Consider the following 27,775-nt stretch of genomic DNA (forward strand, 5'->3'; position numbering starts at 1 on the left):
CGGGCTGAGGGAGCGGGAGCGGCATCGGCCCGGGAGTGCCCCACACACCGGGAACCACGGGCTGAGGGAGCGGGAGCGGCCCGGGAGTGCCCCACACACCGGGAACCACGGGCTGAGGGAGCGGGAGCGGCCCGGGAGTGCCCCACACACCGGGAACCACGGGCTGAGGGAGCGGGAGCGGCCCGGGAGTGCCCCACACACCGGGAACCACGGGCTGAGGGAGCGGGAGCGGCCCGGGAGTGCCCCACACACCGGGAACCACGGGCTGAGGGAGCGGGAGCGGCCCGGGAGTGCCCCACACACCGTGAGCCACAGTCTCACGGCCTCAGCCATGGCCTCGCACACCGCCACGGGTTCAGGGAGAAGCTCAGCCGCGGGCTCACACCCCGCCCCGCGCTCTCCCCGCTCTCCCCCGCCGCCGGCCGGGCCGGTCCCGCCCCTGACATGGCGAGCGCTCCCCGCCGGGGCTGAGGGGCGGCCCCGCCTCCGCCCTGGGGCCGCGGCCGGGCCCGGCGGTACCGCGGGTTGTCCTCGGACACGGAGCGGGCCCGGGCGAGCTGCGGGGCCCGGGCGGTGTCGGGAGCGCTGGCTCCGTGCGCTGGGGGTGCCCCGTGCTCACTGGCGGCCTCCCACACGCGGCACCGTGGATCTGTCCCGAGCGTTCTCGCTGAGACCCCCACGCGCAGCACAGCAGTGCATGCACAGGCCGGGACAGGGATGATCACCGGCACAGGAGAGAGGTAATGGCGGGAACTACTTGTATTTCCTCTGTAAGCACCAAGGCCGTCCCACAGATCTCCAGATCCTGTGTTGCAACACTGCCAGCACCGTCAGGCAGCCCCCTCCCTGCTTCTCTGCTCGGCCTTCTGGGGAACTGCCTGACACAGCTTCTCCTTTTCCCCACTTGGCCCTCGCAGTGTTCACCCCGAGTTGCCCATTGAACTAATCAAGGAGTTCCACCTGTACCTTTTAGTTCTTTGTTCTCCTCATGAATCCCCCCAGCTTTCCAGCCCAGCTCAAAATGAGTGTGCATACAAAATCCAGGAATTTGGGTCTTGACTCCAGATACCCATTTAGCACTTGTGGTGCCCACCAGGCTGTGAGCTCATTCCCCACCTGACACTGTTCCACACAGCACGTGTGCTGCCTCGGTGCCTCTCCCAGCAGACCTACAACACCCTCATGCCCTCCCAGCAAACACTCAGTAGCCATCCCTGGACCACAACGACTTGCTCAATCCCTAACTTGACTTCACTCCAAGGCACACCATCTTCATTCTCACCCTACTGTTATATTGCTTGTAAAATGCCCAATTCCTTCTTCAGCTCACTGCCAGAAACACCTCCTGTGCTGAGCCAAGCCAGCAGGACTGAAATAACATCCAAGCAAATTCCCACCAAGTCCACGTTCTCATATACACCTCCCTGTATCACATCCTCTGCCAAACTCCAAACACAGTGTCCTGAACACTCATCTCCACCCCTCCCAACTCTGGCTCTTATGCAAGGAGCTTACTTGCACCCAAAGAGTTTTACCAGTCCTGTCTGATTTCTGGGATGTGCTCCTTTGGAGCCATCAGTAGTGTTCCAGGACCATCTCCATGTCCCCATCCACAGCATCACCCTGCACTGTTCTGATGGAGCTCATAAGGACGTTTGGATTTCACCTAAGCACAACTACAGTTCTGCCAAGACAGATAACATAAACCCTAGAATGGCAAGTAAATCTTACTCTTGAAAATTATGGTAATAATTGAATATGAAATTGTAAGAGTAGCAAGACTGACTAGGTCAGGTCATACCCTTTTGACTGGAGGAAGCCCATAGTGGTTTTTTTCCCCCACTATTCCTGGCTGATCTGCTGAATTTCACTTTTCTTCTAGCCAGACCCTCGAGTTCAGGGTTTGCCTCCCTCCCCAGACAGTACTGTTTGCTTAACTTTGAACAAGCCCTGAAACATCCAATAAACCATCAAGAGCACCCCTTTATCTTTGCAGTGGAAAACAAGGGTAGAATAGGGATGTTCTTTCATTTTCCAGTTCCTATCAATGGTCTGCCAGTGGCTGTGCTTGGGAAAAACTAGACACTTAATTTAGATTAGGTTAGAACACAGCCTATGAGCTCTGCCAAACACAGATATCTGCACTAATGTCCTGAGTCCTTGGGTGATAATTTCATGGGTTTGTTTCTCCTCCAGAGCACTTGAACAGAATAAACATTTAGATCTCGGGGAATGGTTCTTTGTAAATGTATTGTAGAGAACAGGAGGTGTTGAGATCCTTCTGGTATGGGAGTGGTGCATCCTAAAGTGTCTCATTCCCACAGTGCTGTATCTTTAAGGGGAAATTATCAACTGAGAAGAAGGAAATACAGGTCAGTAGATACACTGCCTCTGAAAGCTTGGATGTGAAGAAAAGGATGGGTTTTGTTGTTGTTTTGTTGGGGGGGGTGTTTTCTCCCTCAGACAACTGCCAATGGCAAGCTTGTTTCTAATTGCTTGCTTGTTTGACTGGATGTAGGTTTCCTTCTGTGTCACTGCATTTTGAATATGATGAAAAGAGAGGCAGGGAAAGAGCAGAGTGATTGTAACGGTTCCAACAACACAGTGTTTGCTGGGCTGATGTTATTAATGAATTAACAAAACAAATCACACACTAATAAATAGGAAATCACAGAAACTACAGAACAAAGGCACAACAAACATCCCCAGGGCTTCTAAGAAAAGACCAAGACTGACTGTTGCCAAAAAGCAGTCGGAGGAGCTGAGGAGGGTTAGTGAGGAGGGTTAGCATGACTCTGCAAAGCCTGGGGGCCTTTGTTAGGTGGTCCCTGGCTACCTGCTCCCCCCTGTTACCATCCCAACAGACACAGCTGCAGCAATTCACTTGTCTGTGCCTCTCTGATTTTGAATTTGCCCTGCATTTTGTCTTCTAGGATTGTCCTTCCAGGTCTGTAACCCCCAGATGTCCAAAGGGGATCCAATCACGTCTTTGGATCCCGGTGAGGCAGAGCATACAGGCCCCCCCAGCCCACTGGGTTTGCCTCACTTTGTATTCATGAATGAACATAGGCTTCCCAGGAGAACATTGTTTACCCTCTGTGTTCAAAAGTGTTCTCTTACATTATTCCAGAGTGGCCATGCCTTTTAGAAAGACATTCCAGTGGTTTGCTAATATGTTATCAACATCTCTCTCTGAGAATTGTTATTTTTGCTTTGAGAGGTTCATGCCTACGATGCCAGGGACACCCTATTTTTACAGGCTATAGAAGTGGCTGTGATGGCCCTTTTATTCAGGTTCACATCCAAATACGAAGAAGCCAATTCTTGCTTTTTTATTTGGGTGTGGTTTTTGTAGCTTTTTTTGGAGGGGCCAAATAAAGACATCTGCATTATCAGTCTTAGGACCTGGAGTAGTGCAGTACAATTTGTGTCTTTACTGGTGCAAAGGAATTCCTTGTTCTAAGGCAGAGTGTTTCTTATCTGTTGTTGAACACTGAACACCCAGTGCTGTACAAACATTTTATAACAGTGTCTGTTGGACCCACCAGCTCTTTGCAACTGTGTGTGGGGTTTCGTTTGTTTGGGTTTTTCTTTTTAAACTATCTGCTACTTTTCAGAAACACCCAGCAAATAAACAAGGATCTATTTCTGGTTTGGATTCGCAAGCACTTGGGAATGAATATTCCCCAACAATTTTAAGGTCCTTGGGATCTCAGAACAAAACCCACCCACTAAGTCACTATTGTTATGGGGTTTGCTTATTGTTCTCCACAAGCCAGTCACCCACAATTCCCTCCCTTCATTTGGGTCATATGTTTGAAGGGAATTTCGTAGGATGAATTTGTAAGACATGTTCTCCAGCATTTATTATTTAGCACAGCTTTCTCCCTTAGTTCTCCCAGCCCTTCCCCACCTGAGCCAGGCTGGTGGGCGTAGCTGCAGCAGCTTTTCTCCAGCTGTGTGATGTATTGTTAGACCATGCCTGGCCTAACAATTGTTCTGTTGGAATGGGCACCAAGTGTGGCTGTGTGTTCTGCAGATCATGAGAGATCTTTGTAATCAAGTCCTCCTGTGGTTATTAAATTGTGCAGGTATAGGCAGAAGCCATGGGAGGTGTATCTGTGCAACTCTGAAGTTCTGTCAGATGAGGTCAAATCCCTCTTTTTTTCTAGAATTGGACCTAAGAACTTTTATCAGATGCTGAATATGTTCTATGTTGCTCTACTTTATATTTACAAAAGTACCCTTTTGGGTTATTTTTGCCCTGTAGTGGTATTTACATGGACTGTATGAGTGACTTTTCTATTGTGGCTAATGTAAAAAACGTGTTTCCCTTACCTTTCCAATGTGTCACCAAAGAGATTGCCAACATCCCTGTTACAGGCTGAGGGTGTTGATAGAGCTCCCAGCAGTCCATCTCCTCACTGAAGCTGGCTGTTTGTTTCTGACACTGCTAAACAAGGAAGTTCAAGTTCTGCCCTGGTACTGTAAATCCCAAATCAGCTGCTTCTTGTTTAATCTGGGGGTTCTTGCCTTCTGTGTGCCAGAAGTCCTCTCAAGTCCTCTCTCAGCACAGGTGAAGCACCACTCTGCTCTAGCTCTTACCCGTGTTTGCCAGCTCAGGAGGATGACTCTTTCCAAATTGCATAGCAAGAGCTCAAAATTAATTTGGACAGCTTATTAAATTGTAATGGCTTGGGAGGGGTATGTGAGCAAGTTCTGCATTTGCATAATTGAATTGGCATAATTGAGCTGTCCATTGAATTTTGCTTCCAGGAGCATCGTTTCCTTCCCTCTGGACATCTTGCCAACTGCCCACTGGGCTGGGAGAGTGAGAAGTACTACACAAGCTCACACAGGGAGCCCCTCTCTCAAGAGCTCGGTTTTTAGCTCAGGGGTTGGTTTTATTATTTAAGCAGGGATATTCTGGCCTTTCTTCTTTGGCTCTTAGTTGTAAGTGGGACAGAAAAACTGCTGGAAAACATTGGCCTTACTTGTTTCCTTGACTGCCTCGTTCCCAACCCAGGCAAATAAGGATTACTGTGACTTCCTAAAGGTGAGCTCTGAGATCCACGTGGCCTCTGTGCAGCTCTTCTCAGACCAGAGTGTGTCTGGTGCTCTGTAATGAGAAACCTTCTGCCTGATGACAGGGAGATGGTTAATCCCTGGGCTGCTTTTCCTTGTCCTGGAGCTGTAAGGCTGCAACTGCCTCTTTTGATATGGAGTTTGTAGTTACTCCCCTCACAAACACTTTCTCTTCACTAGGAGGTCTCCCCACAGGCTTTTGTGAGAAACCAGTACAGACTGATTATTTCACTGTATCAGGCAAAGAATACAAAGTTCTCCCTTTTTTTTTTTCTTTTTAAGAGTGCAATCCCAGTATTTGATAGTTGATTAAAATATGTAATTCAGAGAATATGTCACCGAGACAATCCCATGTGGTACAGCATGTCTGAGGTGATCACAGCAGTCACCTCTGGCCTTTGTTTGACTTTGTGTCCTGTCTGAGGGTACTGCTCAATTTTGAGTCCCCAGCTCATCTGTGGTGTGGGTTGTGAGTCTGGTCAAAACCTGGGCTTCCAGGAGTGCAGGAGGACAGAACTCCCTTTGGTTTGGAGCAGCACAAAGCAAGTAGAGATGATCTGGGATTAGCACTGATTCTGAGCCAAACTGTCAATGCAGAAATACTGGTTCAGCTCTGCATGTATTCCAGTGTCATTTGGGTTTAGAGGGAATGCTGCTGTACATAGTTTTCTGGGAACAAGAGTCTACCTCTTATACAGCTGAGTTACCCCTGTGACTTAAACAGATCAACTGACATTGGTGACCTTGGGCTGTTTCTACAGGAGTACAGATTGATGATGGAACTGGTTTCTATTCACTACTTCTGTTTACTAAAAATAGACACTAATTACTATTTGACTGAACATGGGAAAGTTGAATAGCAGGAGACTCTTTTCTCATGGTTGAAAGTCCTCTTGTAACTGGATTTGGCCTCAAAATACTTTCTCCTCTTTCCCTGATTTGCATTGCGGGGGCTTCTTGAGAAACTGCCTGGAGAATTCTGGCTTTCTGCTGCAGCCCTGTGACAGCCTCTACCTTCACAGCTCCAACAATGCAGGGCTGTAAGAGCGGCTGTGGCAGAGCCCAGTCCAGCACTGTGCTTCCAAAAGCAGGCAGTGACAAATACTTAGGAAACAGCAATAATACTGGAGCAGATAGTGTGATTTTTCCAGCACAGTCTTGCAGCAATTTGTGTCTCGTGGATCTACACAGACAGCAGCATTTCACATCCTGAGACAGGTCCTCCTCCATCGATGTGTCCAGGACCTTTTGACTTTTTGGCTGATGTTGTAAATCAAGCTGATGTTTTTGCAGGGGTGTAATGAACTTGTTCCTTTTGCTAACAGACATCCAGGGCTCCAACATGTGTATTCTTGGGGTTGTAAGTGATGCACTGGGGAAAAATATCTACTTGAATTTCATCTCTCTATGAGGTCCTTCACTGACTCTTCAGTCAAGCATCATAACTCTTGTTACCCAAATCACTTGGGCTCACCAGGAACTTGCACCTTACTAGGTCCCTCTTCCACATCTTTCCCATCTGTGATAAACAGAACAGGTCCCATCTCAAGGAACAGAAAGTGTCCCAGGTTAAATGGTTTCACTGTGAAAATTTACTTTTCACTCTTTCCCAAACAGCTGTTCATTCATGGCAGGACCTTCCTTTTAATCTAATGACAACTTAGTTTCAAGAGCTCCTAATCAGGGACATTCTCAAAGGACATCCAAGTAATTCTATGAACAGAATCTCCCTTTTATTTTACATATTTGACTTCACTAAATAAAGCCCCTTGATTTGCACAGCAGGAATCTCTGTACAAGATCTCTGCCAACTCCTCCCCAGTGTGTCCAATTTATTTATGTGTTTGTAATTCTGGGGTTTGGTTGGGTGTGGCTTTTGTTGGTTGGTAGGGTTTTTTTGCATTTTGCTTTGTAATTCGTATTGGATTTACAGGTTCATAGTTTTCTTAAATCTCCTAATGCCTGCCTTAAAAACTGACATTGCAAGAGCCACCTGCCATGGGAGTTCTTAGCAAAAGACTTTTAAGTGAGTTATCTCTGAAGGATCTTATAACACTGAGGTGAAAACAGTTTGGTCCTGGGGATGTGTTAGTGTTAATGATTTATTCTTTAACTTAATCTTCTACTCTTTGGGGTGAAACAGGACCTCCAATGTATCCAGTAAACATCCAAGTAAAAAGTGCAAGTTAAAACTAGGGATTTTGGCACAGAAATCTTTTCAAGTTCTGTTGCACTGAGTTCAGATGAAAAAACAAACAAAAAATATTGAGTTTTTTCTGTTGTATAGTCTGAGTAATCCCTTTAATCTTGACTTGTCTCATTGCCAGAATCTCTGGCTTGCCTCCTTTTCCTCGCGTATTTTAAAAAGCATTTACTAGTTTTCATACTTCCAGCAAGTTGTCCCTAAAAGTATTTTGGCCTCTTCAGTCTGTTTTTTTAACATGTGACCTGCAACTGTTGACAATTCTGTCTCCCCCTCTACTCCTCTATTGGGCAGAACTTCAGCTACCCCAGGAATGCCTCTTGCCCCTGCTGCCTCCCCTTGTCATGCCAACCTTCCCTTCCAGGGCGGGGGCTTTTTGAAACCTCCTGGTTCCCAGAATGCACATTTCCAACCTCCTTGGTGTGACCCATGTTCTAAACAGCAGTCAGTTTAATTTTTTGAGGCTGTATGATTGCACTTCACATTGCCTTTTAATGAAGAAGCTGCTGCAGCCAGCCTGGAGGACACTGAACCCACCTGGAGCACACAGGGATTCCCACTGAGGGATGGTGGAGGCTTCAGCTTCAAACATCCGTGGGCTGCTTTCTGCTTGGGCTGGTTTGTGACCAGGAGAAGCCACAGTTCCTGGTTTCTGCCCAAGCCTGCCTGGGGAGGGTGAAGTGCTGTTTGACTGCTGCAGAGGAGCAGTTATCTCACAGATAGGTCAGGAATGCACTGACATCCTGCAGTTACTCTGGCTGGGGCTGAAACAGCCTCATGCTCTGTAGGGTGCGGGCTGAGGTACTTGGGGCCTTCCTTGTCCTGGCCTTCACTGTCAGGATCTCCCTGGGCCTTTGTGCCTACAGGCAGGGGCAAGGAAAGGGCTCCTGGTAGTGACCGAGTCAGCAGTTTCTGAGAGAGCTGGACACATGTTCTGAGGGACCAACAAGGTGAGCCAAGTGTGTGGAGAGGGCTGGCAGTTGTCATGGTGAGGCCACTGTCATCTTGGAAAGGTTGCGGAGATCTGGGAGCTCCCCGGTGGCTGGGGAAAGGCTGGAGTTGTGCCCATCCACAAAAAAGTGGGACTGTAAGGCAGCCAGCCTCAGCTCGGTCTCTGAGGAGAAACATGGTCCAAGGCTTCTTGGGTGCCTTTTGTGGGCACATGGAGAAGGTGACTGGGAATAGCCAGCACAGATTAACCAAGGGTAAATCATGTGACCTACCTCAGTGCCTCCTGGTGATGAGGTGGTGGGTTCTGTGGATGAGGGAAGGGCAGTGGATGTCCTCTGGCTTAACCTGAACAAGGTTTCTGACAGGATCTCAGCTGTGTCCAGGTTGGGACATCATGGGGAGGAGGGAGAGCATGATGGTGAGGGGCTGGAGCACTTCCCCCAGGAGAGGCTTAGGGACTGGGCTCTGTCTTTGTTAGGCTGGAGATGACTGATTCCAATGGGATGAGGTTCAACAAGGCCAAGTGCCGGGTCCTGCACTTTGGCCACAATAACCCCCAGCAGCCCCCCAGGCTGGGGACAGAGTGGCTGGAGAGCAGCCAGGCAGGAAGGGACCTGGGAGTTAGGATTGACAGGAAGCTGAACAGGAGCCAGAGTGTGCCCAGGTGGCCAAGAGGGCCAATGGATCCTGGCCTGGATCAGGAACAGTGTGGCAGTAGGAGCAGGGAAGTGATTCTTGCCCTGGACTCAGCGCTGGTGGGGCCACCCCTGGAGTGCTGTGTCCAGTTCTGGGCCCTCAGTTCAGGAAGGACATTGAGGGGCTGGAGCAGGTGAAGAGAAGAGCAACGAGGCTGGGGAAGGGACTGGAGCACAAGTGCTGTGAGGAGAGGCTGAGGGAGCTGGGGCTGTTCAGCCTGGAGAAGAGGAGGCTCAGGGGAGACCTCCTCACTCTCTGCAACTCCCTGACAGGAGGGGGGAGCCAGGTGGGGGTCGGTCTCTTCTCCCAGGAACCAGCAGTAGGACAAGAGGACATGGTCTCAAGCTGTGCCGGGGAAGTTTAGATTGGATATTATGAAAAAATTTTTACAGAGAGAGTAATCAGACTCAGTGAGAGTAATCAGACATTGGAATGGGCTGCCAAGGGAGGTGGTGGATTCACCATCCCCCGGAGGTTTTTAAGGTGAGACTGGATGTGGCATCAGTGCCATGGTCTGGTAACCACAGGGGTGTTGGATCAAGGGTTGGACTTGATGATCTCGGCTGTCTTTTCCAACCTGGTCGATTCTATGATTCTGTGACTTGGGGGACATCCCAATAGCTGCTTTCTGGTACTGGAGAGTCCATCTATGTCCTTTCACTAACCCCTCTGACTGGAGAGTGTAGTCAGAGGACAAGGGCAGCTGTCCCCAGGTGGAACAGGGCAGGTTGGTACTGAGTAGAAGGGGTGGGAGGGGAATCAGTTTCCCTATGGGGCCAGTCAGGCTCTGAAACCAGGACTGGGAAAGGTGTGCCAGCCTCTGGCCCTGCAGACTTTTAAACCCCACTGACAAAGCCCTGGAAAACTGGTATGAATTCAGTGCTGTGTGTGTTGTGAGTAGGAGGCTGGACTGGAGCCCGAGAGCCCTTCCAAAACGAGTCATTGTACAGCAGCTTGGATATGCTGCGTAATCCAAGAATTCCCATTTTGGGAGATTCCTCAGCCTTACCCTTGTGGTATCTGCAGGGCCGTGCTCGTGTCCCACGCTCGGCACGGACGCGTCGGGCAGCACTGCCCCGGCCCTGCCCGAACGGCGGGCCGTGTGTCGGGGGCCGTGTGTCGGGGGCCGTGTGTCGGGGGCCGTGTGTCGGGGGCCGTGTGTCGGGGGCCGTGTGTCGGGGGCCGTGTGTCGGGGGCCGTGTCGGAGGCGGAACAATGCTCTGAGCACAGGTGGCTGCTCGCAGGCCGAGCAGCCTGGAGCGATGACATCAGATCCGTGGATTGCGGATCACCGCAGGGAGGGCCCCGTGCGCTGCGTATTCCCCAGCCCGGCCCGCCCCCTGCTCGCGGCTCGGGGCTGGCCTGGGCCCTGCCCGGCTGTGCAGGGACAGGAGCCAGAGCGCCTGGTCACGGGAGGCGGCGGACACTCACAGCCCGTGTCACAGGGACTGTTTTCGTGATCAGTCCTTTCTGGCGCTCGAAAGAAAGAGGGGACCGCTAATCTTGCGGGCAAACACCTCTGGTTGCCGTCCCCACTCGTGAAACGCCACAACGGCCTCTCCTACGCACACACGGGGAAGGGGCGAAAGCTGATGCATTTTCACGTTGTTTTGTCTGCGCGATGACAACAGGGATGAACGGCCCGGCCGAAGAGGGCTGGGCTCGGTACCGGCCTGCGCGGGGGCCGGGGCTCCCGGAGCGGGGCCAGGGCTGTGTCTGTGCCCGGGGCCGTGTCTGTGCCCATGTCTGTGCCCATGTCTGTGCCCGGGGCCGTGTCTGTGCCCATGTCTGTGCCCATGTCTGTGCCCATGTCTGTGCCCATGTCTGTGCCCGGGGCCGTGTCTGTGCCGGGGGCCGTGCCCGCGGAGCGGGGCCGTGTCTGTGCCCGTGTCTGTGCCCGTGTCTGTGCCCGGGACTGTGCTCGCGGAGCGGGGCCGTGTCTGTGCCCGGGGCCGTGCCCGCGCAGCGGGGCCGTGTCTGTGCCCGGGGCCGTGTCTGTGCCCGTGTCTGTGCCCGGGGCCGTGTCTGTGCCCGTGTCTGTGCCCGGGGCCGTGTCTGAGCCCGGGGCCGTGTCTGTGCCCGGCGCTGTCCGTGTGGGCCGGGGCGGGGCGGGCGCGCAGGCGCCGCTGTGCTGTGCGGGCCATGGCGGCGGTGCGGGTGCTGTGCCGGGCGGCGGGGCCGGCCCTGCCCGTGTTCCTGTGCCTGTCCCGGGCCGCCTCGGGGGCCCGCCCTCCCCCCGTGCCCCAGCGCATCGAGGAGAAGCGCCGCGCCGCGCTGCTGGGCGGCGGCCAGGCCCGCATCGACGCCCAGCACAAGCGGGTGAGCCGCGGGCGGCGCGGGAACGGCCCCGGCACGGCCCCGGCACGGCTGGGAGCGGAGCTGCCGGGCCACGGGCAGGCGGGACCGTGCCCCTCAGTGCCCGGCACGGCTGGGAGCGGTGCTGCCGAGGAGAGGCGTCCCAGGGGTCCCGGGACAGGCAGGAGCGGTGCTGCCAAGGAGAGGTGTCCCCGCGGGCCCGGGACAGGCAGGAGCGGTGCTGCCAAGGAGAGGTGTCCCCGCGGGCCCGGGACAGGCAGGAGCGGTGTCCCCGCGGGCCAGGCCGGGCCGCTCCGTGCTGGGGACCCTCGGGGCAGCTGCAGAGGCCCCTTTCTAGGGAACTTTGCTCAGGAGGCGTCAGACACTGCAGTGCCTGGAAGCCCGGGCAGCAAAAAGAACGATTCCGGTGCTAGTACCTTTGCCTCAGGGTGCTCTGTAATGTGTGTGTGGGGGTAGCGGACACAGAAATGGCAAGTTATGCCTGCCGTGGGATGGTAAGTTCTAGCTTAACGCTGCCCAGGGTTTGGAATCACCATCCAGCACAGTTTCATCTTTACACTGCTCTTACAGATGTAAGCTGATCTTCTGAGGGATGAGAGCAAAGAGTAGAGGAGTGGAAATAAGGTAAAGACAGATGGGAGGGATGACAACAGCTGGGTCTTTAATCTCCCGCCTCTGTTCAGAATGTGGGCAGTGCTGGCTGGAGTGACACAGGGGTTTCCTATTTGTGTTCATTGTTTCTTGCTGGGATACCATTTGGGTTTGGTGCAAGGCCCCAGGGGTATCACAATGACTTGTAGGCACCAAGGAGGTGGGAATGGCCATTCCCGTGAAGGATCAGTCAGTGGTCAGTGTCAGCAGTTTCCCTCTCACATATACAACATCTGAAGAGAGTTCATGCTCACTGAGTTACGTCCAGGACACTGACACACAATAAACAAGCGTTTCTGCCTGTCTAGGGCTCTCAAACAGCTTATGTTTTATATAAATTAGATCTGTGGCTCACTTTAGGCCTTCCTGCCTTTGCTGGTTTTCATAAACTTTTTGGCCCACTGGTCAGATGTTTTGTAGAGAGCCTGAGTTGTGTTTTAATGTCCTGTTGGTGCAGAGTCACACCATCCCTGAAGGAAGACAATCCAGGTGCCCTCCCTTTGCAGACAGATGCTTACCCGGGTTGGCAGTAGCTTTGCTGGAAGCTGAAGATATAAAGAACTTTGCAGTCATCTGTTGCTGCGTGGCACTGAGTAAGGGATTTGCATATCTGGTCAATTCATGGAGTTCTTGGCCCTTGCCCTCCTTGTGCCCATGGCAGTGTCCAGCAGCAAACAGCACAAGAGGGTTTTGTCAGAAGATCCCTGCAGGCTGTCATACTTCCCTTTTCCTCTCATTCACTGCAGTCCAATGTGGAGCGTGCTGAATTGAGCCCTGAGCAGTTGGGAAGGACTGGTTTAGCTGTGGAAGGGCTCCATGGTTAAGAATAGAACAAAGGCCTTAATAGCAGCATTTAAATGTGTAGGCAAAAATAGCTGTGATGCTTTTATATCTTATTGAAAAGTCTCTGAGATTGTTTCCTTTCTCCTGTGGTGGTGCTGCTCCAACAGTCAGCCTTCTTTTCAGAGTCTGGCTTGCATTATGTTTGTTTTTCAGGAGGATAATCACTATATAGGCCATTTCCAGCTTTGGGGGCCTGCAGTTGCTTAATGGGCCCAATGTAGCAGATAAGTGAGGCTCTGTTTGATTAAACTGCATCTGCTGGGGGTCAGCAAACAGCCAGAACCACCTGATGGCTCTGTTAATTGTTGCTTGCTCTGTTGCAGGGAAAGCTGACAGCAAGGGAACGAATTCTGCTGCTCTTGGACCCCGACAGCTTTGATGAATATGACATGTTTGTGGAACACAGATGTGCTGACTTTGGGATGGACTCTAGTAAGAATAAGGTACTTTTATCTCCTGTAACTCTTGTTTCAGTGTCCTGTGCCGTGCAGCCAGCCCACTGGTTGAAAATTTCTTTTGTTTGTTTTGTTTTCTTTTCATTTACGAATTTGTTTTGCAAATTTGCTTTAATTACTCTCAGTTTCCATTTAACAGCTTACATAGTTTACTTCTCCGTTGTTTAAACTTGATCCTTTTTTTACAGGGTCACCTGTTTGGTTCTAATGCCTCCCTGGGTATTGTCTTAGGTTCATATTTTAAACAGTAGGGGAGGCTGCAGAGCTTTGTTGGTGCTCTTCACATGGGATTCCTCCCACAGAGGGAAAATCCATGGCTCTCCAAAGTCTCTCACTGTAACATGAAAGTGAGGAGCAGGAGAGCCCTGAGTGTGGCAAGAGGGTTAATGTCTTCCTTGTCCTTCAGAATTCCCCTTTCAGAGAGCTGCACCTTGTGTTTGCAGAGCCCAGTTTCACAACAGCTGACCCAGCTGTGGCCAGTGAGCTGAAATATTAGTTTAACATTGAATTTCCCAGAGTTCCTGGAACTTTCTGAGGGAGGGTAAGACTTGTGCTGCCATCCAGGCTGCTCTGTGAACTGCCTGGGCTTTGGGACCTGGCTGGCAGTGTGGGTCTGTTTGCTGCTCTCTGTGTGCCAGGAGCCATGGGCAGGGAGCAGAGCTGTGTGTGCAGCCTGGGGACAGTCCCCAGGCAGGTGTGTGTGACCCTGCTGGGGACAGTCCTCAGGCAGGTGTGACCCTGCTGGGGACAGTCCCCAGGCAGGTGTGACCCTGCTGGGGACAGGCCACCTTGGGATAAATGGCCTCAGAGTGGGCCCTGCACCAGACACTTTTCTTTTTTCTTTTTTTTTCAATACCAAACAAAAATCATTTCGGTGCCTGAAATTCCTTGATGGCAGCCCAGTAAAGTTTCTTTTCTGCTGTTTTCTTTTCTTCTGTATATTTTCTTTACTAGAAAGTGAGACAACATAGATTGAGCACATTTTAAGACTCAGAGGTTCCATTTCCTCTTCCACCTCTTTCTTCTTCCATTATTTACAGGGTGAAAAATGGGACAGGTCAAGTTGAAGCATTTGAGTGACTGTAATTATATTTTTTGACCTTTCCAGGTTTGTTTTTTATCCTGTATCAAAACCTCAAAGATTTATGTGCTGTGTCCATTCTTTCACAAACATCAGGTCCTAATAAAAGGCACGTCCTGTCTCTAAGGACGTGATTGCCTTAACTCCAGATGTGCTGAAATTTGAAGGGACACTGCTAAATGCACTGATCTTTACACTAATACACAACAAATATGATGTCACTTCTAGCTTTCCTTTTCAAGGCTGGGGAAGATCCCTGTGGAGCCCCCACTGCAAACACAGAAGGCCAGTCCTCTCAGGGAGCCAGCCAGTCTTTGCTTTGGCTGGGGCTGAGTTTGTGGGGTTTGTGGTGGCCATCACTGCTGCCTCCATGTTCCTGCTGACCCTCTGGAATTCTCTCTCTGCAGTACCCTGGGGACAGTGTGGTGACGGGCCGGGGGCGCATCAATGGCAGGCTGGCCTATGTCTTCAGCCAGGTATGGCTTTGCTGCTGGTTGTGAATGGCATGGACTTATCCTCTGAAATAAAGTCAAACTACTTCAGTGTGGCCATGTAGCAATGCCCCTGTTTGCCTGCTAGCTGTAAGCATAAGATCTAATAAGTTAGACCTGAGATCCTGTGGGAGGAAGAAGGGCACCCTCAGCTGAGAAGAACCAAAAGAGCTTGTGACAGATAGCCTGTAAATAGATAAAATACACTTTTTATGTTAAAATATAGTTTTTATATTAAAATTAAAAAAAATATTTTGGAGGAAACATCAGAGGCAGAGAGACCTATCTTGGTTAGCATTACCACTGTGAAAGAAAGGCTTTCTTTCAGCTCATTGGTAAGTGCTGCTCTGTTCTGGGCCACAAAGTAGCCTTTGTTCTGTTTGCCCTTATGGCCACAGTGGCTGTTGCTGTGTGACCTTGGAGCCAGTGGTGCACCCTGCCTGTTTTGTCTTGGCTGTGTGGTTCTCCCAAGGAGGGACACTGTTGTGTGGGCCTGAACTTCAGAGAGGGGCCTGACACAAACCTTGGTTTTACAGGAACACAGGGAGCACTTTTTATATTAAAAGCATTTAAAAATGCCCCTTCCTGATATACCCCGTTCTTTTTATATTTATATTTAACGACCTTTTCCCCATCCAAATTCAGCTGCCACCTGAGATGCTCCTTCCTCTTTGGTTCAGCTGCTAGTCATAGTGGAGCTGTCCTCTGCTTTTGGGGCTTCTTTGAGAGTGAGACTCAGTGGGAACACACCAGAGAACCTCACCACAGGTTGGCTCTGGGCTCTGTTGGTGCCAGGAGGTGTAAATGCCCCCTTTTCCCTCTGGATCAGTCCAGGGCCTCGTGTTGCTCATTAGACAGAGATCTTGGCTCTCAGGCCATGGGTAGCACCAACAGTCAGTGTTGGCTGACACAGCCCCCAGAGCCCCCCTAAAAGATCAATCAACTCTTGACATAACTCATGAATACAGAATGGTGACACGTGGTCAGGTTTTTATTATTTTATGAAAGGAGGGTTGGGTTGAGCTGGGTTGATCTCCAGGCTGCACTGAGGGAGTCAGTTTTGGGGCAGCACACCAAGCACAGAGCACTGTAGGACTGTGTGGTTTACTTGCAGTATTTGACAGCATTCTACTGAAGTGATTCTTTTCCTAATCTGGAAATTTGCTTTTCCTCCAGGATTTTACTGTGTTTGGAGGCAGTTTATCTGGAGCTCATGCCCAGAAGATCTGCAAGGTAATACTTCACTGGGGAAAATAACCCAAAAAATTGTTGGTGTCCTCTTTTCAGTCTCGCTGTGATAATGACTCGGGTGCCAGTGTTTTGGGACTGACTCTGGTGCCATGGCAGCCTGACCACGCCTGTGTCCTCCTGTCAGTTCAGGTGGGAACACACAGGAGGGCAGGAAGGTACCCTCTGGAAGCTTTACCAGGGTAAGAGAGCTTTTCCAGGTAACACACACTGTGTTGAAATTAAGTTGTGCTACAAAAGACAAGAGACTTGCCAAGTACAAATATAAATTAACTAGTCACTACTGGAGAGATGTGGAATGAGCTGGGAGCAGCTTTTTCCTATAAACAGTGGGATGTGGAAGTGTACAATATTTATAAAAAGCAAATGTAACCAGTAAACAGTCTGGAGATAAACATTTTTACAACTTGGAGGTCACCTTGATCCTCAGAGCTGCTGTTATCAGGCACTTGTGGCTATTTATTCCTGTTTGGCTGCTTGTCTCCCTGGAAAAGCTGCTGTTTGAATCCCAGGGCTGGGGACACAAGAACTTATTCATGCCTGAGTGTTGAGTGCTGTGGGCTGGAAAAGCTTCCTGAGTTTTCTTGCTGTGGAATCAGAAACAAAGATTTTTGTGCACAAGGCCTTTTCTCCTGTGGAAATAACTACTTTTTGGCATAGGCACCTCAGCAGTGAGGGGTGTAAAAATTGAAAACACAAAGCCTTTGGGCTAGATAAGAACAGCTTGGCTTTACCAAGCCTTAATATTGGGAAAGACTTGAATTATCCTTTCACATGGGAGCTTTGAGTGTCTGTATTGGGAAGGGATGGTATGGGATTGGATGTTTTCAGCTGTTTTCTTTGATCTCTTATTTCTAAAGCAGCAGGGAGAGTGCTGATCACAGAACTAGGGAAAAGTGTGAGTCCTTGCTGCTTGGTGCTGTTCCTGGTGAGCATCAGTGTCAGTGGTGGGCCACAGAGTCTGAAGGCTCTGGATGCATCAGTTGCTCTGGGCCTCAGTCTTTGTGTGTTTTAGGATGAACTTCAATGTCTAGAAAGGCCTTGAAATAAATAAATAATGCATAAACAAGTCCCTGGGAAACAGCACAAAGTGTCAGTGAACTTGTTTCACTAATCTGCTCTAATAGGACAACAGGCTTTCTAGGAAGAAGCAACACATGTCAGCTCCAGGGATTTTCAGTGAGGCATTTGCTCATTGCCTGTGTAATGTCCCTGTCTTGGCTCACAGACTGCTTGCAGTCCACATGGATCTGTTGGAAATTTGGGATTGCATTTAAATTGTGAAGCTGTTCTGTGTGTCTGCCACCAGGATATTTCAGCTTTGAAGTAGACAAAGCAGCAAGAACCTCTGTTTTCCACAGAATGACAGCTCGTAGGAACAAATCACTCTGGAACTACACAGAACCATGTTCAGGCTGGAATTTTGGGCACTAGTGACTTGGGTGGGACTTAGTATGGTTTCTGTGTTTCTAGGCAATATAAAATTCAAGGTTGATGCTACAAGCACTCTGAAAGACAGGACTGGAATTGTAAAACTCTTAGTAAGTTTAAGATTGTCTGAAATAGGATACGATTTTGTAACAGTGGTTGAAAGGGCCAATAGTGGGCAGGGAAAAGCAACTTGGAAATTCAGAATGGGGATTGAATCATAGAATCATAGAATAGATTGGGTTGGAAAAGACCTCCAAGATCATCAAGTCCAACCCCTGATCCAACTCCAATTACTATATCATGGCACTAAGGGCCACGTGCAATCTCTTTTTAAAAACCTCCAGGGATGGTGAATGCACCACCTCTCTGGGTAGGCTGTTCCAATGCCTGATAACCCTCTGACTGACCATGTGTGATTTTACAGAAGGTTATTTAGGAGCTGAAGCAGAGCTTGATGTTAAAACAGATCTCAACATAATGTGCTAGTGATGTAGTGTTATCAAAATGGCAAACATCTTACTGGAATCCAATAATCGGGAATAGTTTATGCAAGGAATGTAAGGAATTCAATCCTCCCACTTAAGCCTCTCTTTGGAGTATTGTTTATGATCTTGAGGCAAGTAACCAAAATGATCAGACCTCAAAAAAAGGATGTAGAGAGATCAGTGTGACTGAGTGAATGGTGCTTGGCCTGGAACTGTGAAGGGGAATATGAAGGCTGAAGACTTGGGGTTTTTGAATGTTCCCAGAGGTGAAGACCAGGCAGGAGTTAACTGCTCTCCCTCACTGCTGCAGATCAAAGAAATGGAATGTTTCTGAATTTCCGGAGCAAAGATTTAGTTTAGTCTTCCCAAAGAACTTGTAAGAGGGATAATCAAGCATTAGAATATAGTGCTTAGGAGATTACACATCACCACTGCAATAAACTTGGAGGATCAGATTAGACATGGATGAGGGGGCGTTTAAGGTGCAGTGCAGGCCCCCTGTGAACAGGGATGGATTGGCCCTCTCTGGTCCAGCTCCTGTGACTGAGTCACTCACAGAGCAGTGTCCCTTTGTGCATCACCCAAACCCAGTGCTGAGTGTGGAGGTGCAGGGCTGGCAAGGCAGAGAAATACTAAAGGTCCTGGGAGGGATTCACGGTGTGTCTCGTCACCTCCAGCCTGACTGAGGCCAAACGTGAACTTCAGGGAGAGCTGGAGACTGAGAGTTGATGTGAATAAAGGAGAAGCTGAGCAGGCACTTCAGATCCTGCCACATATGGATTCTTTTTCTGGGGGATGCACATTCTGGGGTTTGTTGCTTTGGGGTCGGTAAGGAGGGGTTTGTGTCCATCCCCAGATCATGGATCAGGCTGCCATGGTGGGAGCCCCCGTGATTGGGCTGAACGACTCCGGAGGAGCCCGCATCCAGGAGGGAGTGGAGTCCTTGGCAGGCTATGCAGACATATTCCTGGTGAGTGGGCTGCTGGGTGCCCAGGGAGCTTGGCACCCATGGAGATGGACAAAGTCTGTCCCTACTTGAGCCTGTTTGTAAGTAAACTTTAGGTTATCACTCTGTTTCAGCCAATGGCTAAAGCAGCTCGTGAGACCCAGACCTTGGTTCTTTTCTTGGCTCTGGGCAGATCACTGAGCTGCTCAGGTCCAGGTGTTAAACAAGGGTGATGCTGAGCCCTGCAAAGCTCTGTGGTCCAAGGAGAGGCTTTGGTCATGAGAGACAAAGAACAGGCAATTTGTTTAATTGGAAGACAGTCACAAACAACTATTTAACTTTTTGGTTTACATCTAAATTATCAATTGCCTATATCAGGATGGGATTTCTTTGAACATTTATGAGCTTGAGAAAGGTGGGCACCATAATTCAGGGGTTTGTTAGGGGGTTGTGACCCCCCTCCAGTTGTCCCTGTGTCTCCTCTGCAGTGCAGACATGGAAACAGTTCCACACAGCAGATTTGTTTCCAGTGGAGTTGGTAAAAGGGGGAGGATTTCCACTGCAGAAAGAGGGACTTAGAGTAAATCAAACACTACGCACTTGAAAAAAACTTGAGAAGCTCAGATCAGAAGCAGCAAGTGCCTGTTCTGTCAGGATGGGAGGTCAGTGTGGGGGGAAAAAGGGCTGCAAGTCAGAGGTTTCTGTTCAAAGAAGTGGGCAGTGCAGTGTTAACCTTGCTGGTGGGGGATATCCAGCCTTGATCAGACCAGTGAAAGTTTTGTTTCTACGCGATTTTTTGTGGCTAATGCAAGAATTTTTCCTCTAGACACGCTGCTGCTCTTTTCCCCTCGTGCTGACATTATTTTATATGCTTATCAAAACATAACTGCTTTGAAGTGTGTGCACAGAACATCATGGTTGTGCCTTCAGGAGGAATGTGAGCAGGTGGGGGGACAAGTCAGATGCTGACAGTCAGTGTGGGAGGAGCAGTTCCAGGGTGAGCTGTGGTCCAGCTGAGCACTGAGCAGTGCAGGTGCTGCTTTTGGACACCACACCCTCTGTGCTGGGCAGCACCCCTTCACCTCTGTGTGCACTTGAGCTGGTGCAGCAACCTCTGCCACAGCTGGTCAGTACAGCTTATGTGTGTCTCTGATCACATTCAAATTTCAGGGACATCCACTTCTCCCCAGTGCAGTTTTTGCCCCTGCAGCATCTGTTGAGGTCACTCATTCCATCTCCCTTTGCAGTCATTCCATGGTGTGTAGGAAATCAAGTGCACAGGAACAGAAAGGAGCAAAACAGAAGCAACAAAATCATTTGGGTTCTACTTGCATCAAGGCATTGCCTCCAGATATTTGTCTCCCAGGAAATAAAACGATTCTGCTTATGATTGTGAATTCCTGCAGACTCTGGGCACAGATATAAAGATGCACTTTGCTGGTAAAACCAGATGTCTTTTTTTTCCTATTGCAGAGAAATGTTCTGTGTTCTGGGGTGGTTCCCCAGATCTCCCTCATCATGGGTCCCTGTGCTGGTGGAGCTGTGTATTCCCCTGCCTTAACTGATTTCACATTCATGGTCAAGGTAAGGGTGGAGATGCTGTGCCAGGACCTGCTGCTGGGGACCTTGTCAGATACCAACTCACCCCGTGGGAACGGGTGTTTTTTGAGATGGTCTCTTGCTTTGGATCAAGTTTATTTTGCATGAAAAGGCAAGAAATGCTTTCCCAAATAGCTTGAAGATAATTGCATTTTTAGTGGATTTTTAATGCAATGCAGGACTTTTAAGAAACTTTCCCTCTGTTCTGCTCTTATTCTGGGGAAAGTCTCTGGAGACTGTGGCTGTTCCCCTCGTGCTTTTCAGCCTTGGCTCTTGCATTCCCTGTGGGTTTCTGCTTTTCCCCCTGCCCAGGACACATCCTACCTGTTCATCACCGGCCCTGATGTGGTGAAGTCTGTCACCAATGAAGATGTCACCCAGGAGCAGCTCGGGGGGGCCAAGACACACACTGCTGTGTCTGGTGAGAGCTGGGGCTTCCTTAACAGGCTGATTGTGTTCACAGGAATGACAGAGGTGTTCTGGCTAAACTGCTGATTGGCTCAGGCAGAGTAGTCTGAAGCGATAAAGCTCTGCTTAAGAACATACTCTGTATGTGGCTCTCTTGAGGGTCTGTTTGAGTAATGGAACACTAAACAGGAAAAGTGGGAGTGTGGGAGAGGTCTGGGATTTGGAAGAGAAAGTAGCAAATCCACAGAAGATCCTACAAGTGGGAAGACTGTCAAAGGGCAGGGCTTAGCAAAGCTGGCCTGGGGTGGGGTTTTTATTTGGTTGTTCTCCAGAAATTTGCATGAGTTGAAAGGTTCTCAGCAGTCCCTTGTTTGCTCACAGACGTGATTGATTGAAGTGCTCAACTCCAAACGAGTGGCAGTGTGAGATGGAGCACTTCTTTTCCTCATTTTGTCCCTCTGGGAAAACTCTGAGTCATGAATCTTCTCACGGCTCAAATGACTGTGGGATCTCAAATTCTGTGTGAACTGAGCTGATGATGAACCAAAACCAAACAGATGCTGCCCAGATCCAGCCATTGTAAAAAATTTGTGGTGCTCAAGTGCAGCACAGTAACCTGAACAGAATTCCAGAAGGCTGGACCCAGCTAGGTTGTGACAGCTGATAAACCACTTCACATTATTTTAAACATGAGATCAGCAATCCAGACCTGTTACAGAGGAAGTCTGATATAGCCACACATTTTCTAGGTATTTTTAGCTGGTCAGATTTGGTGGCTTAAGGCTCCCAATTATTCATGGCTCAGGTTTAAAGATTTCTGCTGTGGCTTCTTTGTATCTTTATTGGTATATATTTGAAAAGGAAACCTTGCACAGTAATTTCCAAACCTGCTTTGCTGTTTCTGTGCAGGAGTTGCCCACAGAGCCTTTGAGAACGACATCGATGCTCTGCTGAACCTCCGGGAGTTCTTTAATTATTTACCCCTGAGCAACCGTGACCCCGCCCCGGTGTGTGAGTGCCACGATCCCAGGTGAGAGCAGACGGCTCTGAACACCCAGTGCCGGGGCTTCTCTGGCCCCAGGGGTGCAGAGACACAAGTGCTGTGTGCTGGCACCTTGGCAGTGCTGCCCCGTGGGTGTGGCAGTGTCCCCACACACAGGGACAGCTGGAATTCCCAAGCAGGGATTTCTGTGTGCAGAGCAGGGGGAGCAGCCACCTCTGCACAGGGGGTGCCTGGAAGCAGTGAGTGAGGAGAAAACAGTGAGCACGAGTGGGGAGGCCTTGCCCTGTGTTGTCAGTTGTGTCTGTTGGGGGAGCTCTGCCTGCGAGGGTTGGAGGTGGGGAAGCACAAGGAGGCAGAAGTTTTATGTGTCAGGGACCTGTGGTGTAGCTGACAAAGTCACACAGGACAGACCTGCCAGAGGGGAACAACAGTCACCCTGTGAACTTTTATCAGGGCATTTTTCCAGGAGCTGGAGGGACATGGAACACTGAGGGGACAGCTTTGCTGGCACTGCCACAGGCAGAGACTGGCAGGGCAGGAGAAGCATTTTGACCCAAGGTCTGGGTACATCCCCAGCTCAGACCTTCCCGCAGGGAGCCCTCAGAGCTGTGCCCCTCCCCTGGGTGGGAGTGGCACCTCAGTCTGCCCCTCCCAGTTCCTCACACGTGTGTGATGTGTCCCGGGGCCTTGGATGCACGAACATTTCAACGTGGCAGTCGGGGAGGTTATTTCTCTTCATGCCTCACTGTGCTTTTCAGTGGCTTTGCAACAGTTTGTTTGGGGAGATGGTTTTGGGTGAGTTTACAGATCACCTGAAATACTTTGTTCACTTTTGGATAAATGAATTCACCAGTTCCTTTTGGAGCATGGTCAGACAGGTCAATTAGTTACTGGTCATACATTTTTCTAAGGTGTTGATCTCTAAGACTGTTCTGGTTTGATAGTGATAAACCAAAGTAAATCTCTTGTATTATTTGGTAAGTCTGGGGGTTATTTCTGAGGTTATCATGGTCTTTCAAAGAATTCAACAAGCTGTTCTTGGATAATCACTCTCTGTAGGCTCGATTATGGTATTTTATTTCATTATAGAAACAACAGTCCATTTTTAAAATCAAGGTACTGTATAACAGGCGGTTTATTTTCTTGTGAGAAGCTGTCAAGTTATGTTGTAGCTACTATTCTATAAGAGATTAGCTCATTATTTCTTAAGGGAGACAGCTTGATACACTGTTAGAGGATCACAGAATAATAAATGCCATTTGTACTAAGAACTTCAATTTAGTAGCCTTTATACATGTGAAGACAGATCTAATTGTTAAATTTCCTGGTTTTACAGCAGCATCTCCAATATTTTTCCCATTTGTGGTCCTAATGCATAGATTGGTATTATTTCATCTGGACATACTGACATCTTAATAGACTCCTTTTGCTTGGGATTGATGTGTTTGATCCTTAGGGTGCTCCAGCCCCAGCCCATTTCTCTAGAGGAATGGCTTTCTTATGGCATCATTTTCACACCACAGAAACTTGCCACAAATTATGCAAATCAAATGTAACCTACCTTTGCCTTCAGTGTGAAGTCCTGAGGCTGGTGGGGCTGTTTGGTGTTTGTTTGTCTCTCTAGGTAGGCAAGTTCTTTTTGGTGCTGAAAAATGTCAGTCTTGGCTGCTGAAATGTGGTGGAGTTCTTGTTGTCAGTGGCCTGGGTTCTAAAGGGGTGGAAGTTCCTCCCAGAGGCAAGTTGTGTAATGGTGAATGTCCCCTCCCTTTGGAGGGTTCTGGGTCAGGGCATTTGGTGTGTTCTATGGTGTGATTTTTACCTGCATGTGTAAAAGTTTGAATTTCTGGAGGAGGTTATTGCCAGCTCCTGGAAACCAAGAGTGGTTTCCCTTCTGCACTGAATGAACCCAGTGTCCCTGTGGGTGAGGCTCTGACAGGCTCTGATGAGGAGCAGCAGTTCCTCCCTGCTGTGGGATCTGTCAGAGGCACAGTTCTCAACCCCAGTGGCTCCAGCAGTGAGCTCCAGGTGTCCTCTGTCCAGAGTGGTTTGAAGGAGATTTTCAAACGTGGTATCCTGGATAATGTCTTCATTTTGATGATGGTTATTTATTTTAATGCTGTTAGAATTTCCCTCAGCACTCCACAGCACTGTGAATTTATGGGAGCACTGATTTACTTTTTCCCCTTTGCTTATCCTGTGGGGCACCACAGGTCACAGGCAGAATCTGAAGCACATCTCTATCTACTTTATGGACAAGAAAGTTTTAGAATCTTTTGTAGGTTGGGGTTTAGTCTGTTAAAGTCAGTTTAATTTCATCAGATTAAGGGTTTTTTGTATTGTTTTATGGAGGCATTTGCCTGCAATACTTGTAATCCTGTGGAAGAAGCAGTTAAGTGTTGCTGTCCCCTTTATTCCACTAATAGCTGGATCTCTTCCCCTCCCAGTGAGGGCTGTGCCTCTCACCCCGTGGGTCTGAGCAGCACAGACACAGCCATGGGGCTCAGTAAGAGTTTTTGGCTGATTTTGACAAACTGCAGGTCCCTTCCTTCAGTTTTAAATTGGCACTAAATCCTGGCATTGTTACAACAGTTATTCAGTAGGAACTCCACAGAAACACCATTTGTAAGAAACATGGATCAGTATTTTTATGGAATGGCACAAACATGCTGATCCCTGAAGCCTCAGTGGTGGCTCCTAAAAAGTGACCCCCCCTTGGGACTGTGAGTGAATCCAAAGGCCAGTGGCTGCCAGTGCTGAAGGTACTGGGAGCAAGGGAGGAGGGAACTGATGCTGTGGCTGTGACAGGGAGCTGCATGTGAAGTGTGTCCCTGTTGAGGGCAGGAGCAGCAAAGATGTTTAAATGCAGCCCTGCCATGGAATAAACTGAGTGTGGATGTGTGTTCCCATCCAGGGATGCCTGGAGGCCGGGGCAGTGGGCATGGGAAGGTGTCCTTGTGGGCAGGGAGGGTCAGTGTGCCCTCCTGGGCTGCAGGAGATCAGGGCTGGCACAGGAGCTGCCCCTCAGCTCTGCAGGCTCTGCCCTCCTGCCCTGACACTGGTGCTGTCCCGTGTCCCAGCAGTGCCCCCTGCAGCCCCACAGCTCCCCAGGGCTGGGCTGGTCCCTGCTGTCCCAGGAGAGCCCTTCCCAAGCACAGGGAGAGAGCTCTCCTTCAGGGACAGGGCCAGGCTGCCCCGGACGGGGAGAACTGGTTCTTTTCCTCTTATCTGAGGAGGTTCCAATGCAGTGTCTGAGAGGTGGGATTACTCCCCCAAGGTTGTGGTCCTGGTGTCCACCTGCTCTGGGCTGACGTGGCTCCCTCCCTGCTCTCCACAGTGACCGCCCTGTTCCCGAGCTGGACACCGTGGTCCCGAGTGAATCCACCAAAGCCTACGACATGCTGGACATCATCCACTCGGTGAGTCTGCAGGGCTGGGAGCAGAGTGCAGGGCTTGTCTTCTGGGGCTTAAGGGCTCTCAGGAACCAGCAGAGTGGCACTGAACAGGCACACTGGGATTTATTTATTTATTTATTTTAGTCTTCACAAGTGGCCCTTTTTACCTGTTTAGTAGCCGTGAGTAAAGGGACAAGAACTGCAGGGGAAACAGATTTTAACACATGAAACAAAAGATTTTAGCCAATGAAAGGAATCCTGAGGTTTGTTTTCAGGATACCCCTGATGCTGCATGCACAGCTGTGCAGGTGAAGGAGGCTGTAGTTCAGTTTTCCCTCGGGGGTTGAAGCCCCTTCCCCTTGAGTTCTGTCACTTGCCCCTCCCTGCACCTTGTTCTCTCTGCCTTGAATTCTGGCACTCTTTAATAAAAGTAATAAACTACCCAGAGTGCCTGTGAGGATTTCCCCTTCCCTGGTTATGCTGAGAGACAGTTATGTGCACACACTGTACAAGAATATATATTTATTTGTTTAAATTACCAGTCAAGCACTGGGAAACTCCCGAGCTGGTGTTTCATTAAGTGAGGCAGATCTCCGGGTAGGGGGCAGGGAAGGAACATCCTACAATTTTTTTAAAAATCTGAAAGCCAGTGTATAAATAACAGGTTTTATTAAAGCAGCACAGGCAATGCTGGTAATTCTCTTGCCTAATTTTGAGTACTTCACTTTCCCAGGTCTAACAACTCAATCCATTATAAACACTGGGCAGAGAACAGGGTTGTAAAAGAAGTTTTATCACCTGAAGCTGTTACAGCCCCTGTAGAGCACCCTCAGAGTCCAAATTCTGAATATTAAAATTCCCAGCTGCTCCTTCTTCCACTGGGATGTTGAGCAGCAGCTGAGCCAGGGTTCCCAGGGGGCTGCTGGAGCCAGGAGTGACACAGGCAGCTCATCAGCTGTGTTTGTGGGACCTTTACAGTTTCTCTTTGCTTTGACTGTCTCTCCCCACTGTGCATCCAGCCAACACATTCAGTCTGTAACTGGCTGCATTTAGACTCATTTTAGTGCAGAAAGCAAGCTCAGGGTATTTTTAATCTCTGGATCCTTCCATTCTGAGTTTCAGCACTACGTGTACTGAAAGTTAAAAGGTGGCATTTAAAAAAAGTCCTGAAGCGAATTAGGAAAAAAACCCCAAACCTTCCCAGGGATTTCGAGAAGTATTAAGGAAAGAAATACTTACATTTTCCACAGCTTTTCCGAGGCTGAGGCAAGGGAGCTGACTGGCAGAGTGCAGCGTGTGGGCACGGCGGGGGCCGGGAATGCCGGCAGGAGCAGCCGAGTGTAGGTGTCGCTGCTGCTCCGTGGATCGCGGGATCTCTGGGATGTGCTCCGTGCACTGGGCAGAGCACACACCCAGCTCCAGCCCCAGAGAGAAGTGCAGCCACCACAGGTGTGCAGAGAGGGATTACAGGGGCCGTGGCCGGTTCTGAGCTCCGTGAGGTGCTGTTTCATCGCTGGAAATTGTTCCTTAAGTCTGCCACTAATTAAGATGTGAGAAAGAAGTTCTTAACATCTGACTTAAAGTTTTAGTTTGTTGTAAGCTAGGAAAAAGGCTCACCACAGTCATAAAGATGTTCTCTCAGGGAAGTGCAAGACTAGTTAATTCTTGGCACACAGGCTGCAAAGACAAAAAGGTTTCCCTCCCTCCCTTTCTTTCTCTCAAAATTCTGCAAGTTCTGAAATGGTTTAAGAGTTCCCATCCTAAGGTGACAGAGTTTGTGTTTGCCTGTGTATTTATACACATCTGTCTGTCCTCATAAGGCCCTGCCTGACTCTCACCCCTGCAGATTGTGGATGAGAGGGAATTCTTCGAGATCATGCCATCCTACGCCAGGAACATCGTGGTTGGATTTGCCAGGATGAACGGACGGACTGTTGGGATAGTGGGCAACCAACCCAAGGTGGCATCAGGTCAGAGTGCAGTGTGAGACTGTCTGCAGTGCCTGTGCCTGTTTGTCTGTGCTGTGCTGTGGAAGGGGATCTGGCTCCAGGGTTGGGTTGGTTTGTGTGCTGTTCTGCTCCTTCTCAGGGCTTTTCCACCACTTTGTGCTGACTCTCACTGTGAGCTGTGAGAGCAGGGAGATCTCACTCCCAGGTAATCCAAGAGTGCTGCATCCAGCACACACCCAGGAGGTGGAAGAGCAGCCTGCAATTCACTGGATTAACCACAATCTGGGAACTGCCCCCTTCCTTCCACAGCAGTAAAATCCCTAAAACTCCTCTGTAGGGTGAGGGGACTTTTTTTGTCATCTCCCTGTAGCCAGAACAGTGCAAAGCCTTCAGACCCTCAGGTGTGGGGCTCTTGACCCCAGATGGTACAGATATGAAGGTACAACGTGCAGCTCTAAAGATCACCCTTTTAAACTGTCCAGGGGCTTTGCTTGCTTTGCTCTCTTGAACTCAGTAATTCCTGAAGTGACCTTCTCCAGTCA

The 27,775-nt window shown here is 49.6% G+C and overlaps 1 protein-coding gene across 2 annotated transcripts in view; it reads left to right on the plus strand.

Annotated features, from left to right (window-relative positions):
• The first annotated feature begins 568 nt into the window (after positions 1-568).
• Positions 569-27,775, plus strand: part of PCCB (propionyl-CoA carboxylase subunit beta) — a 32,231-nt gene continuing 5,024 nt past the window's right edge. The window contains exons 1-10 of one of the 2 annotated variants that reach the window (XM_064666697.1): positions 569-740; positions 13,069-13,188; positions 14,689-14,757; positions 15,949-16,005; positions 18,793-18,906; positions 20,356-20,466; positions 20,794-20,902; positions 21,799-21,919; positions 25,227-25,308; positions 27,131-27,254. In XM_064666697.1, the coding sequence (XP_064522767.1) occupies positions 13,135-13,188; positions 14,689-14,757; positions 15,949-16,005; positions 18,793-18,906; positions 20,356-20,466; positions 20,794-20,902; positions 21,799-21,919; positions 25,227-25,308; positions 27,131-27,254 (841 nt within the window). In that variant the 5' untranslated portion in view covers positions 569-740; positions 13,069-13,134. Of the gene's footprint in view, positions 741-11,050; positions 11,255-13,068; positions 13,189-14,688; positions 14,758-15,948; positions 16,006-18,792; positions 18,907-20,355; positions 20,467-20,793; positions 20,903-21,798; positions 21,920-25,226; positions 25,309-27,130; positions 27,255-27,775 lie in introns of those variants that run through there. The other variant, XM_064666696.1, reaches the window with a different exon arrangement.

This window comes from Pseudopipra pipra, chromosome 10 (assembly GCF_036250125.1).
Source record: "Pseudopipra pipra isolate bDixPip1 chromosome 10, bDixPip1.hap1, whole genome shotgun sequence".
NCBI lineage: Eukaryota > Metazoa > Chordata > Aves > Passeriformes > Pipridae > Pseudopipra > Pseudopipra pipra.